Raw genomic sequence first — 22,179 nt, 5'->3', positions numbered from 1 at the left:
GGTTTCACCCCTATAAAATTTGTTTCTGCAAAGGAGAAACTATGCCTACTTATAATTATGCCTAAGGATCACCCCTAGAAAACCTCTTTTGTTGATCTAAGCCAACTTGGCAGGTGAACTCTTTGCCCTCCCCGCTACGTGGGACATCACTCTCTGACAATGTAGGAAAGGACTCCCAGGGTGAGTAGGGAGCCAGCATCACGGGACTGAGAAAGACTTCTTGACAAAAAGGGGGAAGAATGAAATAAAGTTTCAGAGACTGAGAGATCTCAAAACAGAGTCAAGAGGATATCCTGGAGATTATTCTTATGCATTATAGAGCTATTCCTTTTTAGTTTATAGTGTATTGTATGAATGGCAAGAGGGAAGTACCTAAAGCTGATGAACTGTATTCCAGTAGCCTTGATTCTTAAATATGATTGCATTAAATAACTTTTACAATGTGACCATGTGACTGTAAAAACCTGTGTCTGATGCTCCATTTATCCAGGGTATGGACAGATGAGTAAAAAAATAAGAATAAAAATAAATAAATAATGGGAAGGTGAAGAAGGGGTGAAAAATTTGGGTAGAGTGAAATACTAGCAGTCAATGAGAAGTAAGGAGAATGGGATGTATGAGTTTTTCACTTTTTTCTTGAGTGATGTAAATACTCTAAAAACAATTACGGTGATGAATACACAACTATGTGATGATCTTGTGAGCCACTGACTATATACTGTGGGTGGACAGCAAGTGTGTGAAGATATCTCAAAAACTGTTTTTAAAATGTCCTACTTTCAGAAGGTGCAATAGTGGCAGAATTCTTGCTGGCCATGCTGGAGACCCGGGTTCAATTCCCAGGGCTTGCCCATGCCAAAAAAAAAAAAAAAGTCCCACTTTCTTAAAGGTAAGAAAAGATTTGGTACGTATCCCAGAGCAAATGTTAAAAATAAAAAGTTAAGTAGCCAGACCTTTCCATTCACAGAGAACCCCGTGAACACGAAGTTGATGTCACCGCCCTTGGTGCAGATGTCGCTGACGCCATCCACGTAAAGCTCCACGTTCGTCGGCTCTGAGGAGTCGAGGCGGGTCAAGAAGCAAGGGGAGAGGGGAGAGGGGTTCAAGACACCAGAGCAATTTCAGTTCTGGGAAAAGTGAAACCACCTAAGCCAAATGTATTTTATTGTTATGCTTTGATTTGCTTTATTTTGAACACTTAATACATTCGCTTATTTCAAACTCCAAAGGCACGAACAGGTATTCCAGGAAAAGTCTCCCTCCCACCCCTTTCCTTTCACCCAGTTCTCTGCCCCAGAGGGAGCCAGCTTTAGCAATAGAAAATATTTGTAGAAGGCTTTCATCCAAGTTGCATCCCAGAGCCCATGGAAATTCAATGAGCACCAAACAGTTTTATTTACTGACTGCTCACCACAGACCAGGTACTGAGCTAAGTGCATTTAATCTTCACAACTATTTTAAGAAATAAGCAGTAATAAGTGCAGTTTATGGAGGGGTAAACTGAGGCACGGAAAGGTTAAAGGACCTTTCAGAGTCACAGAGCTTGTGAGTAAAGAGTCCATTTGACCCCTGACCCCTGACCCCAGACCCTTGTTCTGAAGAAGTTCACAAGCTCACCATGGACCACAGGAAAGAGCAAGCAGGTCAAGGGGGAGCTGTAGGCAAACTGCAAGGAGGCAGCCACTGCTCACAGCTCCCACTAACTGCTGCCACGGGGCTCAGAGCGACTTCTCAAGAAAACTGGAATTCTGGACTATAAAGTGCAATAGCCTGACTTCTCAATCTTAGAAACTAACTTAACTGGAAAAAAGAAATATAAAGGAGTTAAATTTGAGGTCTGAAAAGAGTAGGAAGAATGTGGCATGCTAAGTAAAGATGTAAATGGAAAAATCAAGAGAATTTCAGGTAAAATGAAGAATTAACACAGACAAAGGAGAAGCCAATAGAAAATGGGCACCTCACCAAAAGCTGCGCAAATGGCCAACCAATGTATGACAAGTATTCAATCTCACTGGCCATCAAGGAAATACAGATCAAAACCACAGTGAGAAAAAACTAAAGGACAAATACTGTATGGTCCCACTGATGTGAACGGACATTCGAGAATAAACTTGAAATATGTCATTGGTAACAGAGTTCAGCAGGAGTTAGAAACAGGGTAAGACAATGGGTAATTGAAGCTGAAGGGATACAGACTGTGCAACAGGACTAGATACAAAAACTCAAAAATGGACAGCACAATAATACCTAATTGTAAAGTAATCATGTTAAAACACTGAATGAAGCTGCATCTGAGCTATAGGTTTTTGTTTTGTTTTGTTTTGTTTTGTTTTGATTTTACTATTATTACTTTTATTTTTTTCTCTATATTAACATTCTATATCTTTTTCGGTTATGTTGCTAGTTCTTCTAAACCAATGCAAATGTACTAAGAAATGATGATCATGCATCTATGTGATGATGTTAAGAATTAATGATTGCATGTGTAGAATGGTATGATCTCTAAATGTTGGGTTAATTTCTTTTTTTCCGTTAATTAAAAAAAAAAGAGAAGGGATAATTGGAGATGAAGGGATACAGACTGTACAACGGGACTGGATACAATAACTCAGAAATGGACAGCACAATACTACCCAATTGTAATGCAATTATGTTAAAACACTGAATGAAGCTGCATGTGAGGTATAGGTTTTTTGTTTTTGTTTTTTTTGTTTTTTTTTCTTTCTATTATTGTTTTAATTCTTATTCTGTTGTCTTTTTATTTCTTTTTCTAAATCGATGCAAATGTACTAAGAAATGATGAATATGCAACTATGTGATGTTATTAAGAATTACTGATTGTACATGTAGATTGGAATGATTTCTAATTGTTTTGTTAATTCTTTTTTTAATTAATAAAAAAAAAAAAATCCAAAAAAAAAAAAAAAAAAAACTGCCCACACCAAGTGATGACAAGGGTGTGGAACAACATTCTGTCCTCTTCCTTAAAGTAGACATCTTTGCTTATCTGTCTCTCGGGAAACTCCTTTTGAAGGGTCATTCCATAAGTGGCAGTAAAGCAGCATAGACATTAGGAGTGGGTACTCCATCCCTGCCCCAGGACAGGTTCTTTCTTAGCCCCTCAGTGTTTTTGTTTTTGTTTTTCTTAAATGAATTAATTGCAACACTTAAAAATTGTGAGATGTGACATGAAAATCTGCATCTTGTACAATAAGAACTCTTGTACATTGCTGGTAGATCATACATTGGTATACCGACTTTGGATGCTTGGCAGGATCTACGTAAACCTGAGCATGAACACCAATTTCACTCCTAGTATGTACCGGACAGCAACAGAGACACATGGTATCAAGAGACACACAGGCATGGTACAGTTGCTGTGGGAACGCCTCTGGTGCTTCCTCAGAAAGTTAAACATAGAACTAGCACATAGCCTGGCAATTCCACTTCTAGGTATATGTGCAAAAGAAAGATAAGCAGGGATTCAGGCACATATCTGCATACCAATGTTCAAAGCAGCATTATTCACAACAGCCAAACAGTGGAAGCAAACTAAATGTCCACCAACAGATCGTGGATAAACAAAATGTGGTATTTATATACAATAGAGTATTATTCGGCTGTAAAAAGGCATTAAGTGCTGATCCTTGAGGATATCATGTTGAGTGAAATAAACCAGACGGAAAGGGAAAGATATTGTATGATTCCACTTAAATGAAATTACTAGAAAACATAAATCTTAGAGATAGCACATTAGAAGTTACCAGGTGCAGGGAAAAAGGGGAGGAGAGTGTACAGAGTAGATACAGAATGTCTATTTTGGGTGACAGAAAAGTTTTTCTAATGGATGGTGATGACAGTAGCACAACTGTATGAATCTGATTAATGCCAATGCATTGTATGCATGGGAGTGAAATGGGAAAATTTAAACTGTATATGTTGCCACAATTTTAAAAAAAAAGAGACTAAAGAAACAATGACAATTATATCCAATACAGGATCCTGGAGTAGCTCTAATAATGGAGGAGAAAATGCCCACATGGACTTTATTACCATAACTGAAAAAACTGGAATATAGATTGTATGCTTTTCATCAATGTCAAATTTCTTGAACTTGATAATGGTATTTAATGCGGCTACATAAGTTAATATCCTTGCTCTGAGAAAATATACATGGATGAATTGTCTTAAGAAGTATGATGTACGGAATCTACTCTCAGAAATTTAGAAAACAGATAAATTATTATGAAGTAATTTAAGTTTAACTAGAAATAAAAAAGCAAGCTATTAGCCAAGAAAAAAAAAGAGAGAGACACACAGGTAAATGTTCACAGTAGCACTTTAAGTGGCTCAAAATAGAAACAACCCGAATATCCAATAGTAAATGGAGAAATGCTTTTATTTTCACATATCAGAATTCTGTAAAGCAAAGAGAATGACCAAACTGCAGCTCCATATCATAACAGGCAGCACTCCAAAACATGATATCGAAAGAAAGAAACTGGACATAAAAAAGCATACACATGATTCCATTTAAATGAAATAGTTCAAAACAGACAAAGCTAATCTATAATTTGAGAAGTCAGGATGGTGGTTACCTGTGCGGTAGGGTGGGTTATTGAATAACAGGGATGGGGCATTTCGAGGCTGCTGGTAAAATTCTGTTTTGTTATCTGGGGGGTGGTTAAATGGGTATGTTCACTTGGTGAAAATTCACGAAGTTTTATAATACCATGCTAAATGTAGGTTATAATTCACGAATTTTAAAAAAAAAGTACTGGCCATGGAAAGAAGGGAAAGGTCAAACAAAATACGCCAGCTGGTAACCTCCGCCCTAGCTGGGAGCTGGATTTGTCTCCCCAGGCACTCGTGGAATGGGCCAGCAAAGAACCCACCTGCCCATAACATGAAAAAGAATCTCTTTCCAGGCCAAATTAGCCACTGACTGCCTGAGCTTCACTTTGCCCCTTCATGACAGGAAGGACTGTCCATCCTTCTCCTGATCTCCTAAGTGAAGTAGGAGATGCAGATTTTCATGTCAAATCTCATAATTTTTAAGTGTTGCAATTAATTCATTTAAGAAAAACAAAAACAAAAACACTGAGGGGCTAAGAAAGAACCTGTCCTGGGGCAGGGATGGAGTACCCACTCCTAATGTCTACGCTGCTTTACTGCCACTTATGGAATGACCCTTCAAAAGGAGTTTCCCAAGAGACAGATAAGCAAAGATGTCTACTTTAAGGAAGAGGACAGAACGCCTTGCTAAATCCCAAGTACTCTAAAATGACCAGAAAAAATTGTAAAAACCTCTCCCCCAATTGAAAGGAACCATTCAATTTTAACACTCTATGCCCTCGGCCAATTTAAATTAATATTAGGCATATAATCTAAATCCCTTACAGCCCATCTGGTTTTTTTCAGTTAACTTACCAAAGCTCCACCCAAGGGGAGGCTCAATTTTCAGAATGAAATCTCCCTAAGAAATAAAAATGAAACAAAATTGAAAGCAGTGAGAACTGGTGGACCCTCAACCGGTTTAGTTTTATGCTATTTCTGGGTCTAAAGTGCTTACATGTAAAATGAAATTCCAAGAGTAAGGTGCATTCTCCTGAATGGTAGTGAGCTCTACCCACATGCAGCAAGCTGAGGTTAAGCACCAGGAGTTCCCACCTGGCCCAGCAGAAGATACCACACTGAAGCCCACTCAGAAATTAGAACGACACTACATTCACCCGGATGTTGTCTACTGAGACCAAACATACTATCAATCGGGCCTCCTATTTACTCTTCACATACCTGAAGTCGCAAGGGTTAGCAAGTACCTTCAGGAACTAAAGCCATTTCTTTAAACTAGATTTTACTCATCAACCCTGGTTTATTAAAAAACCAAACAAATTTAGAGAATCAGCAACTCCACCTCTAGGAAAATCAATCCTACACATCATGCATAAAGGCGTGAGTTCAAAAACATTTATCACTGTGTTGCTAGTTATATTTTTTAAAATTACTGGAGAAAGGCTTTTCATCCATCAATGAAGAAGTGATTTGCACCTGACCCTGAAATGTGTTGTAGCCATTTAAATGAAGGCAGGAGATCAATACGTGCTGATGTTGAATATATGCCAAGATATGGCCAGAGGGAAAAGAAATAAAACCGCAGAATAATTCCTATTATATGATTCCATTTGTGTAAAAAAACAAAAATCTAAATAACAATTATGTACATAGTTTCGCAAATTCCTGTGAATGTATAATCACTTCAAGATAAAAAGATAAAAAAGAAAAGCTGTATATCGAAATGCAGAGAGGACAGGGTTATGTGGGGTGGTGCATGGCTCCCCACCTCTGTGCATACTGTGCTTGTGTGTGTTAGCATGTGTGCATGTGTATTTGTGAACATCTGTAAAATAACTACATACAGAGAAAGTGGTCTTTTAGGATGCACACTAAAGCTGCCATCACAGGGGATATCCATCCCTATAGAGGGAGGTGGAATTGGGGGGGAAGGGCACAAATTTACTTCATCCACTTCCAAAGCACTCAATTTTTTTTCTCAAAGCTCATGAATTCACATCCCTTGCCTAATTTCTTAAAATATATTTTAAGCTGCTTGCAAATAATGGCTTCTATTAAATAAGTGTTTCTCAGCCTTGGCACTATTGCGTTTGGGGACTGTCCTGTGCCCTGTAGGAAGTCTAGCAGCATCTCTGGCCTGTAGCCATTAGATGCCAAAAGCACACCTGACCCCACTGAGACAACCAAAAATGTATCTAGACGTTGCCAAATCTCCCCTGGGGACACCAAAAACCCCTATATTCATTCAAACCAGTTTATAAGTCGTCTCCCCCAGAATCTGACCTCAATTGCTACACTCCACTTATCATTTAGGAAATATATGAGTAATTTGCTCATGCGATAAAGGCCATTCTCCTGGCGAGCTCAGCCCACCAAGGCACACTGCTTCCCACCATAAAACCGACATGCCAGCTCTTCTTACCTTATCATACAAGGGGATCATAAAGTAACCGTTGTTTGGGGCACAGTCTGTCTGGTATTTCAAAGTCCCATGCTTGGTGTACAACTTTATCTGGAAAGGAAGGAAAGAAAACACAAGTCCTAGTATTACCTTTGAGAATTAACTACACAGGCCAGGTCTAAATACATTCAGCCAGTCTGCATTTGCTGAGGACCAGCTCCATGCCAGCTATCAACACTGGCCAAAAGCACAGAGACAAAAGAGGGAAAAGTCCACCAAATAGTGTGGTCTGGTGCTTTTCAGATTAGAAACTATCTAAAGCCTACCTCCAAAGCTATATTTTTAAATATTTTTTAGTTTATTTTAGTGGCTGTCTCTACACTGTCCATGTAAGCTGCTGGGTCAAAAACTGATATTTTCAAACCAGCGTTAGCATGATGCTTGTTAAAATATTGATTCCTGGGCACACCTTAGTTTTTCAATTAGAAGGTCTGGGGTGAGGGCCAGGGATCTACATTCCACATTCCTGTCCCAGATGATGCCAAACACTTGTGGTTAACACTCATGTGGAAACCTTTAATTTTCTCTTTTGCATTCATTTTTTGGGACAAAAACCTATCAAAAAGACATATATCCTCTTCTCAAGGACTCTTGTGTTCTGAGCATTCCCATACACAAACTATTAATCAGAGGAGATGCACAGCGTAGAGCTGGGCCTTCTGCACGCAAACTCTGTGACCCTGGACAAGTCATTGAATCTCCTGAGTTTCAGCTTCTTATAAAAAGAAAGCTGCTCCCCCTCATGGTGGTGGCAGACTCATGTGGCGGCATTCAAGCACCTGACACTGCATGTGGGCTCAACAAAAAAGTAGTTTGTGTTACTATTTAACAACTCAGCAACACAGTATAACTGGTAGGGCACAGACAAGGAAATTTTCCTAAACTTACCTGTGTGGTTAATCACTACTCAGCTTCCATTTCTCCATCTGTGATGAGGTCTGATGACCTCAAAGACCCTCACCTCTAAAATGTTAATGCTGTGTGACCTTGACACATGATATAGTGCCAAGTCTTACCAGTTAAAAATGATGCACACGCTTGAGAAAGGAAAAGCATGAGAAAATGCAAAGACTGTAAACTCCCAGTAGGTGGCAACCACAAATTACTCTACTTTGTACGCTCCATAGCACCTGTGTCTTGTTTACTGCCATATGGAAATTGAGATCCACGCATTTGAAGCAAGGATCAAAAATTTACCAGCCCGGAGGTAATGTCAACAGACACTCATCTAAAGCTGAGAAACATCATTACTCAAGCCAGGCAGGTCTTGCAGTCCAAAGATCAGCCGAGATTTGCAGAGAAGTCAGGAATCCATTTTTCTAACATGAGATCTCCTGATTGTTAAAGTATTAGCAATCAACAAAATTTTTTTTTAACAGTACAGGTCACTGACAAGGAAAAAGAATGTAAGTTCCATGAGGAACTATGGTTCACTGTACTGATATTCCTCACCCAGAATGAGGCATCAATACATGCAGGTACTCAATATATAGCTGCTGACTGAATGAATAAGAAGGAAAAATAACAAGAAGGAAACAGTACAGGAAAGTGAATTAGAACAAAAAAACACAATCTAGACATGATTGTGGAATACCCTGATTATTCACATCTCTTTCATAAAGCACATAAAGTACAGATCAGGGCACATGATGGGCATATAAATCTACATCAAGATTATACACATGAACTGATTTCATTACCAGAAATTATGAAAGAATAAACCATCTGGACAGGCAGCCCTAGGACTTCTTACTGGATCAGAAACCTGCTCTCTACTCTTGAAGTCACTAATAGTGCTCAGGGTAGAATACCCCTTTTGCCTTCTTCTTCCTCCCGGAGTCCCAAGAAGCTCCAAGCTGTAAAAAGGCAGCCTTTTAAGACAGCTCTTGAAATGTCCTGCATGCACCCATCACAGGGCCACCCCAGGAGGTGGCCTGGGCACCCCACAGCATGTACCCAACAGATCCTAGAAGCCCTGCCACTGCCAACAGGTAAGTTCATTAACCACAAAACCTCTTAAGACCAAAAAGGTGGGAGAGTAGCAGACAGAGGGGCCTTGAAGATAATAACTGTTTCCTTTTTTAGGAAATATATAGTGCTGCTTTCTTTTGCTTCTCTCCCAACATCCCCTCACCATCTTACAAGTATTTAAACTTGGGCTTATACATGTGCTGATCATTAAGTTCACACGTCAACTTGGCTAAGTTACGGTGTCCAGCATTTGGTCAAGCAAGCTCTGTCCTGATAATTATTGTGAGGGAATTTCATAGATGAATTTGTATCTACAATCTCGACTTCATCTACAGTTAACTACATCTACAACCAACAAAGGAGATTGCCTTCAGCAACGAGGGGAGTCTCATCATCCAATCAGCCAGAGGACTTAAAGTCAGAATTGATGGTTACAGAAGTCAGAAAGAATTTCTATCTCTATTTCAGCCAGCCAGCTTCTTGTGGGAAATTCAACATCACCTTCATTGGAGTTTCCAACTTGCAGCTTCTCCTGCAATTCAGTTTTACTTTCATGGAGTTCCAACTTGTAACTTGTTCTATAAAATTTGGACTTGTAAAATCCACACAGTTGCATGAGCCAATTTCAATAATAAGTATCTTAATACTTACATATATTTCTATCTGTATCAATCTCTATCACCTATCTACTATCTTATTGGTTCTGTTTTTCTGGAAAACCCTGACTAATACACATTCCTAACTGATTTGGAGCCTGACACTTAGACATACATATCAACAGATAATATGACAGTAATCATAATAACAATAAAAACATACGATGAGCAAAAACTATAGCAAGCCTTCCCCACCTCCAAGGAAAAAAAAAAAAAACTTGGGCTTGGAGAAAGGCCACGTCAAAGAGCTAGCAAAGTGTAGGACCTACTTTCAACCCCTGCCCCTCAAATCCTCAACATCCTGCTTTGCAGAATGCACTGGTTCCAAGCCTTTGCTGCAATCCTCCAAGTGCTTTCCAAACAACCTTTTCAGTTCCTTCTATTCTGCATTTCCCAGTCTCTTCCTTTGTTCTCTACAAACACCTGCTCTTTGCTTCTTCCACTTCCCTCAGCTTCTCCTGCCCATCATCAGGCCCCTCCCCCAAAAGAGGCCCAACCCTCCCTTAGATCCCTTCTCATCTACCCTGACAAGTGACCCACACAAACCTCTCATGAATCCCCCCTCCTCTTCACAAAAACCCTTTTTTTTTCCAATCCTACTGAGCTGATAACCATCTAACCTAATAGAGCTTTACTACCTAAGAAAGACTCCTACACAATCTCTATGGTGTAATTCCAATACCCAACCAGTAAAGCAATAGGGGTAGCTGGCAACTCTCCTTCAGAGGAAAAGGAGGCCCAAGGTGGATGCGGGCTGGGAGCATTGTGGCCCAAAAGGGAAGCAGAGGAGTGCTGAAATACAGCTTGCCAGCCCCAGAGATTCCAATACAGATCTACTGGATCAAGATCTCTGGGAGGAGCGTGCATCCTAGGGGATTCAATGCAGCAGCGTAGAACATTTGGGGATTCTGGGCTGTGGGGTTTGGGGGTAGGGGTTGTGGTCTTTCTGGTTTCATGGGAATATGGATTCATGGGATCTGAGTTTAAGGGGTCTGGTTTTGGAGGGAATGTATGTTTTGAGGAACTGGGGTCAAGATTCTGGGGGGATCGGGAATCTCGTTCCCAGGGGATTTGGGATCTGAGTTTCGAGCAACTGGATTTTGAGTTTCAGGGGATACGGAGTCTAGGTTTCAAGGAATCTGGGATCTGAGTGCCAAAGAGTTTGGGTCTCGGGTTCTAAGAGATCTGGGGCCTGGATTCTGAGGATGGTGTGGGTTCCAAGGGATTTGAGGTCTGAACTCTGAGATCTGGAATTTGGGTTTTGAAGAAACCCGGGTCTGGGGTTTTGGGGGATTCGGTATTGAGTGATTCGGTTTTGAGTGATCTGATAAAAGTTATGAACCATCACCCAAAATGTCCTTCACACCTGCGTGTACATAACTTCACGCTGCCTCATCCCCCCCCCCCCCCCACTCCGCAGCTGACCCCAGATGAGAAAGCTCACTCTAATACGATGGGGGAGGGGGCTGTGGAGAGCCGGCAGAAAGCACAGCTTGTAAAGAGAAAAGGAACCCCTACAACGTGGGGCTGAAGGAAGCCGCATGCTGTCTGAGGCGAGGCCACTACGGCCCAGAGAGCCACAGAGACTGGGCCGGGGTCACACAGCACACTGTAGGCCAGGCCGCGGGGCGGGCGCTCACCTCGATGAGCGAGTAGTTGATCTCCACGTCCGACTTGACGAAGCCCCCGCAGCCCACTACGATGTCCTCGGAGCCGCGCGCAGGTCTCACGCCGCTGAGCAGCAGCACGACGGCGGCGACCACCACCGGCCCCGGCCCCGGTAGCCCCGCATCCCGGCCCGCCCGCATGGCCCGGCCTCGGCCGCCCGACCCTCAGCAGGTTGCCGGGTCCCGCCCCTCGCCGCGCGCAGCAGCCCCTTCCTGCTCTTCGGGCCGCTGACAGCCCAAGCACCGCCCTCGAAGCTGCGCATGCGCGCCAGGGACCCACGCCCCCACATATACCCCCAATCATAATCATGGCGCATGCTCAGCGACAGAACGTGCTCATTCCTGCCCTCTGTCGACCTGGAGGACTCTGCTTCTCGTCTGGCAGGTGCAGCGCCAGGAAGGCGAGTGCGGATGCGCGAAGACTCCAAAGTTAAGTTTTAGTTTGCGATTTAGTATCAGAGGTGGAAAGGACGACAGACTTTGTTGATCGTAGTACCCTATAACTTTTCTAAATCTTCTTGACTCAAAAGCCAAGGTGATATATAATCTCATTAAGAAAACCTTTAGGAACTAGTGTAAATCGGTGCAGTTTTTCATGATAAATGATCAATGAGAAACTGAAAGCACGTTTCGCTTAAGTTCAGGATGATATTAAAGAAGATATTCCAAATTTATTTTCATCACAGTTCGAATAACATTTGAATCAAGACAAATTTTGAGGGTGTTTTCCCCATAAGCAAGACGGGGCAGAATCTACGTAGAAGGGCAGGGGGATTTAATTCTTCACCCAAATGGGTGATTCACTATTGTGGCTAAAACTTATACGATAGACAACCAAAAATAGAATAGTTAAATAGAATTAAACGATGACTTGTTCATTGTTATTTTGAAGAGATCCATGCTCATCACAGAAAGAAAAATATTTAAAGAAAGTAAAAAGAAGAAAATTAGGAGCACTGTGAATGTCAGAGCATTTCAATCCTTTTATATATATATGTTACTGTCATTTCCAAAAAGAACAATGGCTACGGTCACTGACCTGGTGCACGGTACCTCGCTGTAAGATTTAAAAAAAGAAAATGATTTGATTTCCTTCTCCACTTTCCCCCAAACTTAGGCATATACTTTAGTGTTTGGTGGTCTTTTTTTTTTTTTTTTTTGCAAAAATAGCACCACTTATTCAGTATTATAATCTCTTTTCTCACTTCACATTTAACAACAGTCTTACCATGTTAGCATATTTCTGCAACAGCATTTTAAACCAGCACTTAGTAACCTATGACTGAAATAATAAGACAAATTTTCATGATACCTAACTCCTATTGAGCCTTTACTGTGGCATTTGGGTTAAGCTCATTATTACCTTCTGAAATTCTTCCCACCACCTACAGGTGTAGACCATGCCCATCCCACGGATGAGGGACTGCGGCTCTAACCTCCTGGGCTGCCTCAGCCAGGTGCACCCACCCCACAACCCTTTTTGGACACTTAGGTCATTGCCATATTTTCTTGGTATAAACATCTGCACACCGGCTGGGCTCTTTCATCAGGATAAATTCCTGGAAGTGGAATTGCTGGTTCCAAAGTGTTTGGAAGTTTGGGATGATATATGTCTCGGAGGGGGCAGGGGACTGAGGATAGGAAATGGGGGTCCCATGCACTTTCTGCGGCTCTGAAATTCCTTCCCCAGGTGCCCGCTGGGGGTCTCCTGGAACGGCCCCCTCCACCTCGCCTCCCTTCACCCCTTCTCGCCCTACCCCCACCGCGCCGCCGGACCTTGCCCCGGAGGCCTCTCGACCCAGGAGCTTGAATCAGTTCTGCCCAACCCCGCCCCTTCCCGCGCCAGAACCGCGGCAGAGCAGGCCGCCCAGCCACAGACACCGACGGACCGACAGACAGCCCGGATGGCCGCACCTGGCGAGCCCTGCGCGGGGACGGGGGTGAGTTCTCCCCACCTCGCCCGACGCTCCTTTTCCCGGCAGGGTCTGGCTGCAGCACCCTTGCGCTGAGACACTGGGGGTGGAGGATAGAGACCCCGCAATTTCCCTGTCCCGGAAAGCGAGAAGACCTGCTCTGGGCATCCGAAAGGCAGAGCCCCGCACCGTTAAAGGGGCCTCAAGACCTCCCACCTACTGGGCATAAAGCTATTGAGCCCCACCAAGCCCCTCCTGTCTTCTGGATCCCCTGAGTCTCTGGCTCCGTGTCTCCAGGGAGCCGGGTTCACGGGGGAAAGAGGTTGGCAAACTCACAGGCTTTCATGGGCTGGACAGGTAGGGTAACAATAGCTGATGTTAAGGAGAGCTTCCTCTGTGCCAGCCTTGTGCTCTGTGCTTTACTAGTACTAACCCATTTAACACCATCCTTCCAGGTAGGCTCTCTTATTACCTCTTTTGCAGAGAAGGAGACTGAGGCTCAGTGAGGTTGAAGGTCACACACCACTGGCCAGTGGCAAAGCCAAGAGGAGTCAGGGTAAAGAGTGCAGGGGCCAGTGTTAGGCGGCGGGGAAAGAACTGAAGCAGCCGAGACCTCTATATTTCATGTTCAGTTTTCTCCCAGGGCTAGAGAGGGCCAGCACAGGGGCTGAGATAAAAATCACAGACCAAGACACCCCTGCCCCAGAACAAACTTACGGGTCACAAGAACCTGTGTAGGAATCAGCTCTGCCATTGCCTATTTGTGTGAGCCTAAAGGAGGCCACTCCCCTTTCTGTGCCTCAGTTTCCTTATCTGTGAAATGGAGACGTCAAGGCTTACCTCCTAGGGTGGTTGCCCGGATTCAATGGCCATCTGTGCCTGGCACTATCCTGGAGCCTGGCCCCGACTGCCTGGGTTCCAGTGCCCAGCACCCCTGCTTTCCATCTGGACAAGGCAGGACAAATGACCCAACCTCTGTGAACTTTAGGTACCTCACCTGCAAAACCAGGAGGATAATCGCATCTACCCCCCTAGGATTGAAGAGATATTTTAAATAACATGAGAATGATAAAGTATTCAGAAGAGCACATTTTCTTATAAATGTTAGGGACCCAGAAAGTCACCTGGCCCCTTGGACAGGTGAAACTCAGGGTCAGTGCACCCCTCGCATTGCATCATCGTGAGGGTCCCCCTTGGTGTTTCCCCAGGTCTGGAACCAGACAGAGCCGGAGCCGGCCGCCGCCCACCTGCTGAACCTGTGCTTCCTGAGAACAGCAGGGGTCTGGGTTGCCCCCATGTACCTCTGGGTCCTTGGACCCATCCATCTGTTCTACATCCACTGCCACAGCAGGGGCTACATCCAGATGTCCCCCCTTTTTAAGGCCAAAATGGTAACCACTGCTGCGGGGAGCCTGGAACCAGACAAAGGGGGTGGCAGGGGAAGGGGGCAGGAACAGTCAGGCTGGAACCTGGTGGAAAGTCCCTGGTGGACACTTTCATCAGACAGCAAATGGGCTGGGAGCAAGAAGAGAACCTGCTAACCAACCAGAGAGCCTAGAGGCTGAGAGGAAGACTCAGTGGAGCGAGATGCCTACAGATGGCATAATTATGAAAGTTCATGCAAACACACATGCACAAACTCTCATCTTCCTGGGAAGTTCCTGGCCTTTCCCCAAGCGTGGAATGGGTGCTCCTGGGTACACAAGATGATTTTAGGGCCCCACCAAGGAGGAACCCTTTTACAAAGTTAGGAGTTAGGCATTTATTTTTATGCCTCCACACTGGCAGTACTGCAGAACAAAATGTTAATTATGCATTTGAAAAACACGGGCATCACAAGCATGAGCCTGCCCCCTCATGCATACCCTTCTCCAAACTTTCTGTAAGCATGTTCTTCAAGTTTCATTCCTCCCTGCACCCCTTTCTTAATTTCTGTTCTCTCACTCACCGCCCAGCCAGGGGACAGCAAACTCTCAAAGGGCCAGAGAGGAGACGTTTTACGGGCCACACTGTCTGCTGCGATCACTCGGTTCTGCCGTCATAGCCCAAAAGTAGCCACAAATAATACAAAAATGAATGGGTGTGGCTGTGTTCCATAAAACTGTATTTGCAGACCCCAAAATATGAATTTCACCTGATTTTCACTTGCCATGACATGGTAAACTTATGACTTTTTTCAACCATTTAAAAATGTACAATCCAAAAAAAAAAGAAAAATCAGATTTGGCCATATCTATATGTCATAGCCTCACCAATTTTTCATCTGCTATATGAGTTTTGCCTTTCAAAGTCATTCTGAACTTGAAATGGACTTTAAAGGAAAATTTAAGCAATTATTAAAGTGCTTATTTGATGTAAAAAAATAATAATAATGTAAAAACCATTCTCAGCCCACAAAACAGGCCATACAAAACAGGTGGCTGCATTGTTTGGGGGGGGGGGTAGTTTGCCAACCCCCGCTCTGGACTGAGGCCCTTTTAATAGACCCCCATGTACCTTTCCTGGACTTCTCTCCAGTGTGTGTGCAGACAACATTCTCATTTTCTCACTCTTGCTTGTTCAAAAGCGGGTCCAAGGCATGATACAGCAGCATTAAAGATCCCAACAGACTCCCCCTGGGTTTAATAATAGGGATTGAAAGAGAAGGAAAAAAGGCTATAACTTTTCACCTGGTGGGTAAATTTATGTCATGCTGGTCCTTCAACCTGACGCCGTCTTATGTAGACACTGTTGAATCGCCTCCCGCCGTCTGGAAAACACTGGCTCGGCTCAGGTCCGAGTTGCGCCTTATGTATACAGCCGTTCCAAGTCAGGATTGATCTGCAGCGTCCCTCCCCTTGTTTTCTTATGCACCCGTCGCCTTGCCACCCTTAAACGTTGACACTGGAGGTGAATGCAGGGCGGTGCAACCATGGCTCAGTGGCTGAATTCTCGCCTGCCATGCTGGAGCCCCGGGTTCAATTCCCGGAGCCTGCCCATGACACTGCCCCTAAAAAAAGAAAAAGAAAGTGACTGCAGAGCCACTGTCCAATTGGGTGGGGGCCCACCACCACTTGTGACCCCCCCACACACACTCTTTCCACCCACCAGCTGATCTCAGCCTGTTTCCCCAGGTGCTTGGGTTCGCCCTGATGGTCCTGTACACGTCCAACGTGTCTGTCGCCCTTTGGAAAATCCAGCGGGGAACGCCCGAGACCCCCGAGCTGCTCATCCACCCCACCGTGTGGCTCACCACCATGGTAACGGCCTTCCCGAAGGAGCCCGGCCTTCCGGGCCGCTGCTACCCGCCCCGGTGGGGAGCAGGCCTCAGGGGACCCACCTAAATCTCTTATCCAGAGCTTTGCCGTGTTCCTGATCCACATGGAGAGGAAGAAGGGGGTCCAGGCATCTGGGCTGCTGTTTGGGTACTGGCTGCTCTGCTGCCCCTTGCCGGCCACCAGCGCCGCCCAGCAGGCCTCGCGAGGGGTGAGTGGGGGCCCGTGCCCCACGGGGGCACCAATATGGAGGCCGCAGCCTCGGGCCCCGGCCTTCCTCCCTCCTGTCCACACTCAACTCACCTCCACATTGTCACATGCACCACAGTCACACTCCAGAGGCTCACAAAAGCCTCCCCCCAAGAGGTAAGTACCCGTCATCCCTCACTGTAAAAAAAAAAAAATGTGTTGGGTGTTGGGGTAATCTATACTTAACATAAAATTTGCAAATTTAGCCATTCTTAAGGAGTCAATTCAGCTGCATTAATCAGCTGCACACTGTTGTGTAACATTATTACCACCCATTACCCCAAACAGAAACTCTGCCCCCATGAAGCAATAGCTCCCCATTCCCCCCTCCTCCGACCCCTGGTGACCTCTGATCTGCTTTCTGTCTCTGAATTTGCGTATTCTAGATATTTCATCTAAGTGGAATCATACTGTATTTGTTCTTTGGTGTCTGGCTTTTTTCACTCAGGGATGTCTTCAAAGTTCATGTTGTCACGTGTCAGAAGGTTGTTCCTTTTTTACTGCTGGATAATATTCTATTGTATGGATAGACCACTTTGTGTTTATGCATTCATTTCTTGATGGACACTTGGGTTGCTTCTACCTTTGGGCTATTTTGAAAAACATCCCACGCATTTTTGTGAACACCCATTGTCTTACACATCACATCATACACTTCGCTTGCGTGGCAGAGACACACTCCCATGTCCCCATTCATGCATTACACAAACACCAGCTCCCATGCGTCACACACATACCTGCACACACCCACTCACCAGCTCCACCCCAGCTGTGCCTACACCTTCCAGCTCCTTCACAGTATATGTACACACACGCACACACATACACACACCCCACACATATATTCGCACATCCCCCCACATGCTTTGTGATCACAGCCAGGCGTGCCCTTCTTCAATGTGCATGCACAGGTCCCCTCGTTCTCACCCACGTCCCATGCCTCTGTATTATCTGCACACCCATTTTCACACCCACCCACATTTCTGCTTCCTAATCTGGGAAGCAGCATTTCCACGTTAGGGGGCATGATAGATCATTTTCTCTGCAAAGAGAAAAATATATAGTCTAAACCAGGATTTCTCAATTTCAGTACTACTTACATTTGGGACTTGGAAATTTCTTCGTTGTTGGGGGTCTGTCCCGCATTTGTAGGATGTTGAGCAGCGTCCCTGGCTTCTACCCACTAGATGCCAGCAGCATCTCCCCCTTGTTCCCACATTGTGATAACTCAAAATGGCTCTGTACATTGTGAAATGTTCCCCAGGGAGTGAAGTCACCCCCAGGTGAGACCACCTGCTCGATGGAGCTCACCCAAGGCCTCTGGAAAGGGGGCCATCTTGATCAGGAAAACTGTCTGCAGCAGACCACGAATCATTTGTTGAGCCAAATGGTATTCCATCCTACTCATGAGGGAGAAAGTAGAGAAAGCTGTTCTGTCCTTAAGGATAGATCATTTTAAAAAGAGTAAGCTTTGCAACTAAAGGTAAAATTTCAAGGAATATCTGTTTATTTATGAAAGGGTTCACTTATCAATCAGCTGTTTGGGACATAGCACAGAAATAATATCAGTGCTACCTGTGACCTGGAGCGTCAACTATGTGCCAAGCACTCTGCCAAGTACTTGATGGATATTTTCTCCTTGGATCCTCACCGTAGCACTCTGTGGCGATTCAAACAGTCCCATTTTACAGAGGGGAAAGCTACAGCTAAGAGACTTCATTGCATTGGGACTGCAGAGCTCATGACCATCTCACCCAAATTCAGACAAGGTTTCCCACCAAAACTGGTAAAAATGGCCAAGGGGGAAGACCGACCATGATGTGGTTGCGATATCAACTTGTCTACCATCTGCAAAAAAAAAATCAGAGGAATTGTGATTTGAAATTAAGATTCTTGCCTCAAGCAATAAAAATTCAACTCTTTCCTTGCTTAAGGAAAGAAAAAATATATAAATAAGAGGGCATTTATTAGCTCCTGTATGTGAGATCTCCAGGGCATAGCCAGGTCCAGGTGTCCGAATAAGAGATCTCTAGCTCTCTGTCTTTTGGCTCTGTTTTAGTCTATTTGGCTTCATTCTCCAACCCAGTGGCAAGAGAAGCTCCCGGCTTATATTCTACCGATGTGGCAGACCCAGGGGAAGCCCCTCCTGATGGTTCCAGCTCCCACTGGCCCTACTTGGATCCTCTGGACATTCCTAAACCAATCACAGTGGCCAGAGGGCTAGGATGTCCTCATTGGCAGGGGCTTGACCACCTGTCCACCCCCAAGTGGGGCTGGTTCTACATAAACCGGATGCATGAGCATGGGGCAGGAAACTTGGGGTGCTATTACCAGAAGTAGGAGCAGTGGATGCCCCGTGAGCAGACAATTGTGGTCTAGCAACAAAAAGCTCATGATTTCAGTTAGATAATCTGTGCACCTTTGAGCAAGGTGCTGACCCTTCTCTGAACCTTGGCCTCCCCATTATTAAAATAGAGCAAGTGAACCCCAGCTAGGGTCAGGGGTAGCGAGGGACTTCATGTGTCGGTGCATGTAAAAGCCCCTATACAAGCTCAGGGTTGAGCAAATAATTGATAAAATCAGTTCGCATCTCCTTAAATAAAAAAAAGCTGGCCAAGTGGGAGCTGGGATAGGAGACTGGGGTGGAGAACTGGGATGGAGAAGGGATTTCCCTCATGGCACAAGAAGAAAGGCAAAGTGTCCCTTCAGTTCATGTCATAGTGGTTGTGGCCAGTTATCACGCTGCTAAGGGCAAACCCCAGACCCAGCCCTGATCCATCATCTGTAGGGACAGATTGTCAGGTGTCATAAATCAGGACATCTAGGAGTGACAGAGGACTGGCTTTTGAAGCCCATGACCCTGGTGTCCCATCTCGGTATTTCTCCCACTATTGGAAAAACTGTTCGGCCTCAATTTTCTCACCCCTATGGGCGCCCTCCCCAGTGTCTGTTTCTCATGGCCTCAGGCAGGTTGACCTCTCTGCCCAGACTCAGTGGGGCTTCTGTCTTCTCTTCCAGGACTTCCAGAGGGACGCCTTCCGCCACCTGTCCACCTACCTATGCTTGGCTCTAGTTGTGGCCCAGTTGGTGCTGTCCTGCCTGGCAGATCGACCCCCTTTCTTCCCAAAAGACCCCCAGCAGTCAGTAAGTCGCTGGACCTCCAACCCTGTGCCTGCCTTGGCCCAGCTCAGTTTCCCCTTGTAATCTAAGGGGCCACACTAGGGCACCAGAACTTAGGTCTTTTATTTTGCATTCATTGTTATTCAGCAGAGTGTGTATTGTATGCTAGAGGTTGGTGAACTTTTTCTGCAAATGGCCAGATAGTAAATATTTCAGGCTTCCCAGCACAGTCACTGCAGCTGTTCATCTCAGACATCATAGCACAACAGCAGCCATACGCAGCAGGTAAACATATGAGCATAGCTGCTGCCTATATGACTTTATTTGCAGAAAGAGGCAGTGGGCCAAATTTGGGCCACAAGCCATAGTTTGCCAACCCTTGCTCTGTGCCCCACTGGGATTCTATGGCGACCAGGCAGATATGGGTCCTGTCTTCATGTGGCTAACAGTTGAGTGGGGGAGCCTGACCTTAATCACATAATTACCCAAGTGCGAGGAAAATGGCATCTGGGGTAAGTGCTCTCAAGTGGACATTTGTGACCCTAAGAGTATAAAACAGGTCACACTGAACAAGTGTGGGAAGTCAGGAAAGGCTTTCTGATGATAAAACAGGTCATCTGAGATCATATCTAAAAATACTCAACTGCTCAAGTAATCAAGTTAAAACTCTAAGGGGACATTTAGGTTTTTACTTTGCCTATCAGAATGGCAAAAAATATATAATTCAATTCATAAGCTTTGATGGCAGAGATGTGGGGACCTGGGCACCTTATATACCATGTAGAGTACATTGGTATAGAGCACACATCGGTGCACTCTCTCTGCCTTGTGATTTTGCCAGCTGCTCTAGAGAGCGCACTGATGTACACGCTGTACCAGTTGGAGCAGCTGGCAAAAGCACAAGGCAGACCCCTCTCCCACTCCTCACCTGCCTCACCGAGGAATACTGGTGGGGACTATGTCATCTATGTCATGCTCGGTCCTTGTCTTGAGACTCCTTGGTCTCAGTAGCATTAATATTTGGTCCTCTAAGCAACAGTTGGTTCTTACCTTGTGGCACTGTCTGTCCTGAGCCCAATCCCTTTTTGCCCTTTGGTGTCCACCGCTGGCAAGTAGGCAGGACACCTTGGTTGTGCATTTTTGGTACCAAGCTCACGGTCACTCATGCTGTTTTCCTGCCTTTGGGCCCTCTCTGGGGCACGCTTGTCATGGAAAGTGAGACCCAGGACTCTCCCGTCCATCGTTTGTCTTTTCCAGAATCCATGTCCAGAGGCTGCGGCCTCCTTCCCCTCCAAGGCCTTGTTCTGGTGGGTCTCTGGGTAAGTCGAGAGGCGGGGAAGGGGCTGGTGGAGCCCCTTCCCCGCCTGCATTGGCTGTTCTGACTTCTCCCCACAGTTGGTCCCCCTGAGGTTTCCTCCCTCCCCAAGCCTCCGTGCCTCCCTCTCGGTTGCATGTGCTGTCATCCACCTCCTGTTCTCATTCCCTCCCTTGAAGAGAGACCTGGATTTGAATCCTGGCTCTGTCTCTTAGCCAGCCATGTCACAGACATCCAAGTCTCATAGTTCCGCTCTGTAAAATGGGCACAACTTTCCCTTCCTTAAATGCAAAGTGCCTGGTGCTGGTACATAGCAAGTACTCAAGAAAATGGCATCTATTGGTAGGCTTCAGCCATCCCACCGATATCTAATAAGCATCTACTATGAGCTAAGCATTGGGGGTGAGGAGAAAAAAGACCAAGTCTCCACTCTCCTGGGCTCTCAGGCTGAACATACCACCATCAGACCTCAGCAGCCACAGACCTTCTATGAATCCTGGCCCCACAACTTCCTTCCTGTGTGACCTTGGGGAAGTGACTTGACCTCTCTGTGCCTCAGTTTCCGCACCTGTGAAGGGGATAACAGCATCAACTTCAATGTGTTGTGAGAATTAAATGAGTTAAGGTTTGTGAAGTGATTAGGACAGGTCCTCGCATGCTGTGAGTGCTATATAAAGTGGTTATGAAACAAATGAATAAAATAATGCTCTAGGTGTTCAGAATTGGTGGAAAGAGCATAGAAGTTTGCTGAAAAGCTCTGGAGGAGATGTAGCCTTCTCCTGCCCCAACTTAGGAATTTACAGACCATTCTTCATGCTCATTGCCTTATCAGTATATCACTTGTACTTATTTACTTAATGTTTTTCTTTACATTGTCCCCCCCCCCCTTTTTTTTTTACTTTAATTGAACTTTTTTAAATGGAAACTTTCTATCACTGCCAAACTGGGAAACTCTATAGAATCACTTGCTATATAGGAGAAAACTCCAAAAATGTGGT

General features: G+C 44.9%; 2 protein-coding genes across 2 annotated transcripts in view; one reads left to right on the top strand and one right to left on the bottom strand.

Moving 5' to 3' along the window:
• LOC143667439 (BOS complex subunit NOMO1) overlaps positions 1 to 11,567 on the bottom strand; it is a 58,826-nt gene extending 47,259 nt beyond the window's left edge. The window contains exons 1-4 of the mRNA XM_077141676.1: positions 11,304 to 11,567; positions 6,998 to 7,087; positions 5,431 to 5,476; positions 954 to 1,054 (exon numbers count right to left, since the gene is read on the bottom strand). Of these exons, the coding sequence (XP_076997791.1) occupies positions 954 to 1,054; positions 5,431 to 5,476; positions 6,998 to 7,087; positions 11,304 to 11,471 (405 nt within the window). The 5' untranslated portion in view covers positions 11,472 to 11,567. The remainder of the gene's footprint in view (positions 1 to 953; positions 1,055 to 5,430; positions 5,477 to 6,997; positions 7,088 to 11,303) is intronic.
• A 1,566-nt stretch (positions 11,568 to 13,133) lies between these two features.
• ABCC6 (ATP binding cassette subfamily C member 6) overlaps positions 13,134 to 22,179 on the top strand; it is a 49,943-nt gene continuing 40,897 nt past the window's right edge. The window contains exons 1-6 of the mRNA XM_077141675.1: positions 13,134 to 13,270; positions 14,452 to 14,634; positions 16,357 to 16,482; positions 16,580 to 16,708; positions 19,765 to 19,890; positions 21,124 to 21,185. Coding sequence (XP_076997790.1) covers positions 13,235 to 13,270; positions 14,452 to 14,634; positions 16,357 to 16,482; positions 16,580 to 16,708; positions 19,765 to 19,890; positions 21,124 to 21,185 — 662 coding nt within the window. The 5' untranslated portion in view covers positions 13,134 to 13,234. The remainder of the gene's footprint in view (positions 13,271 to 14,451; positions 14,635 to 16,356; positions 16,483 to 16,579; positions 16,709 to 19,764; positions 19,891 to 21,123; positions 21,186 to 22,179) is intronic.

The sequence above is a fragment of the Tamandua tetradactyla genome, chromosome 23 (genome assembly GCF_023851605.1).
Source record: "Tamandua tetradactyla isolate mTamTet1 chromosome 23, mTamTet1.pri, whole genome shotgun sequence".
Taxonomy (NCBI): domain Eukaryota; kingdom Metazoa; phylum Chordata; class Mammalia; order Pilosa; family Myrmecophagidae; genus Tamandua; species Tamandua tetradactyla.
This window is presented reverse-complemented; position numbering and strand designations above follow the sequence as displayed.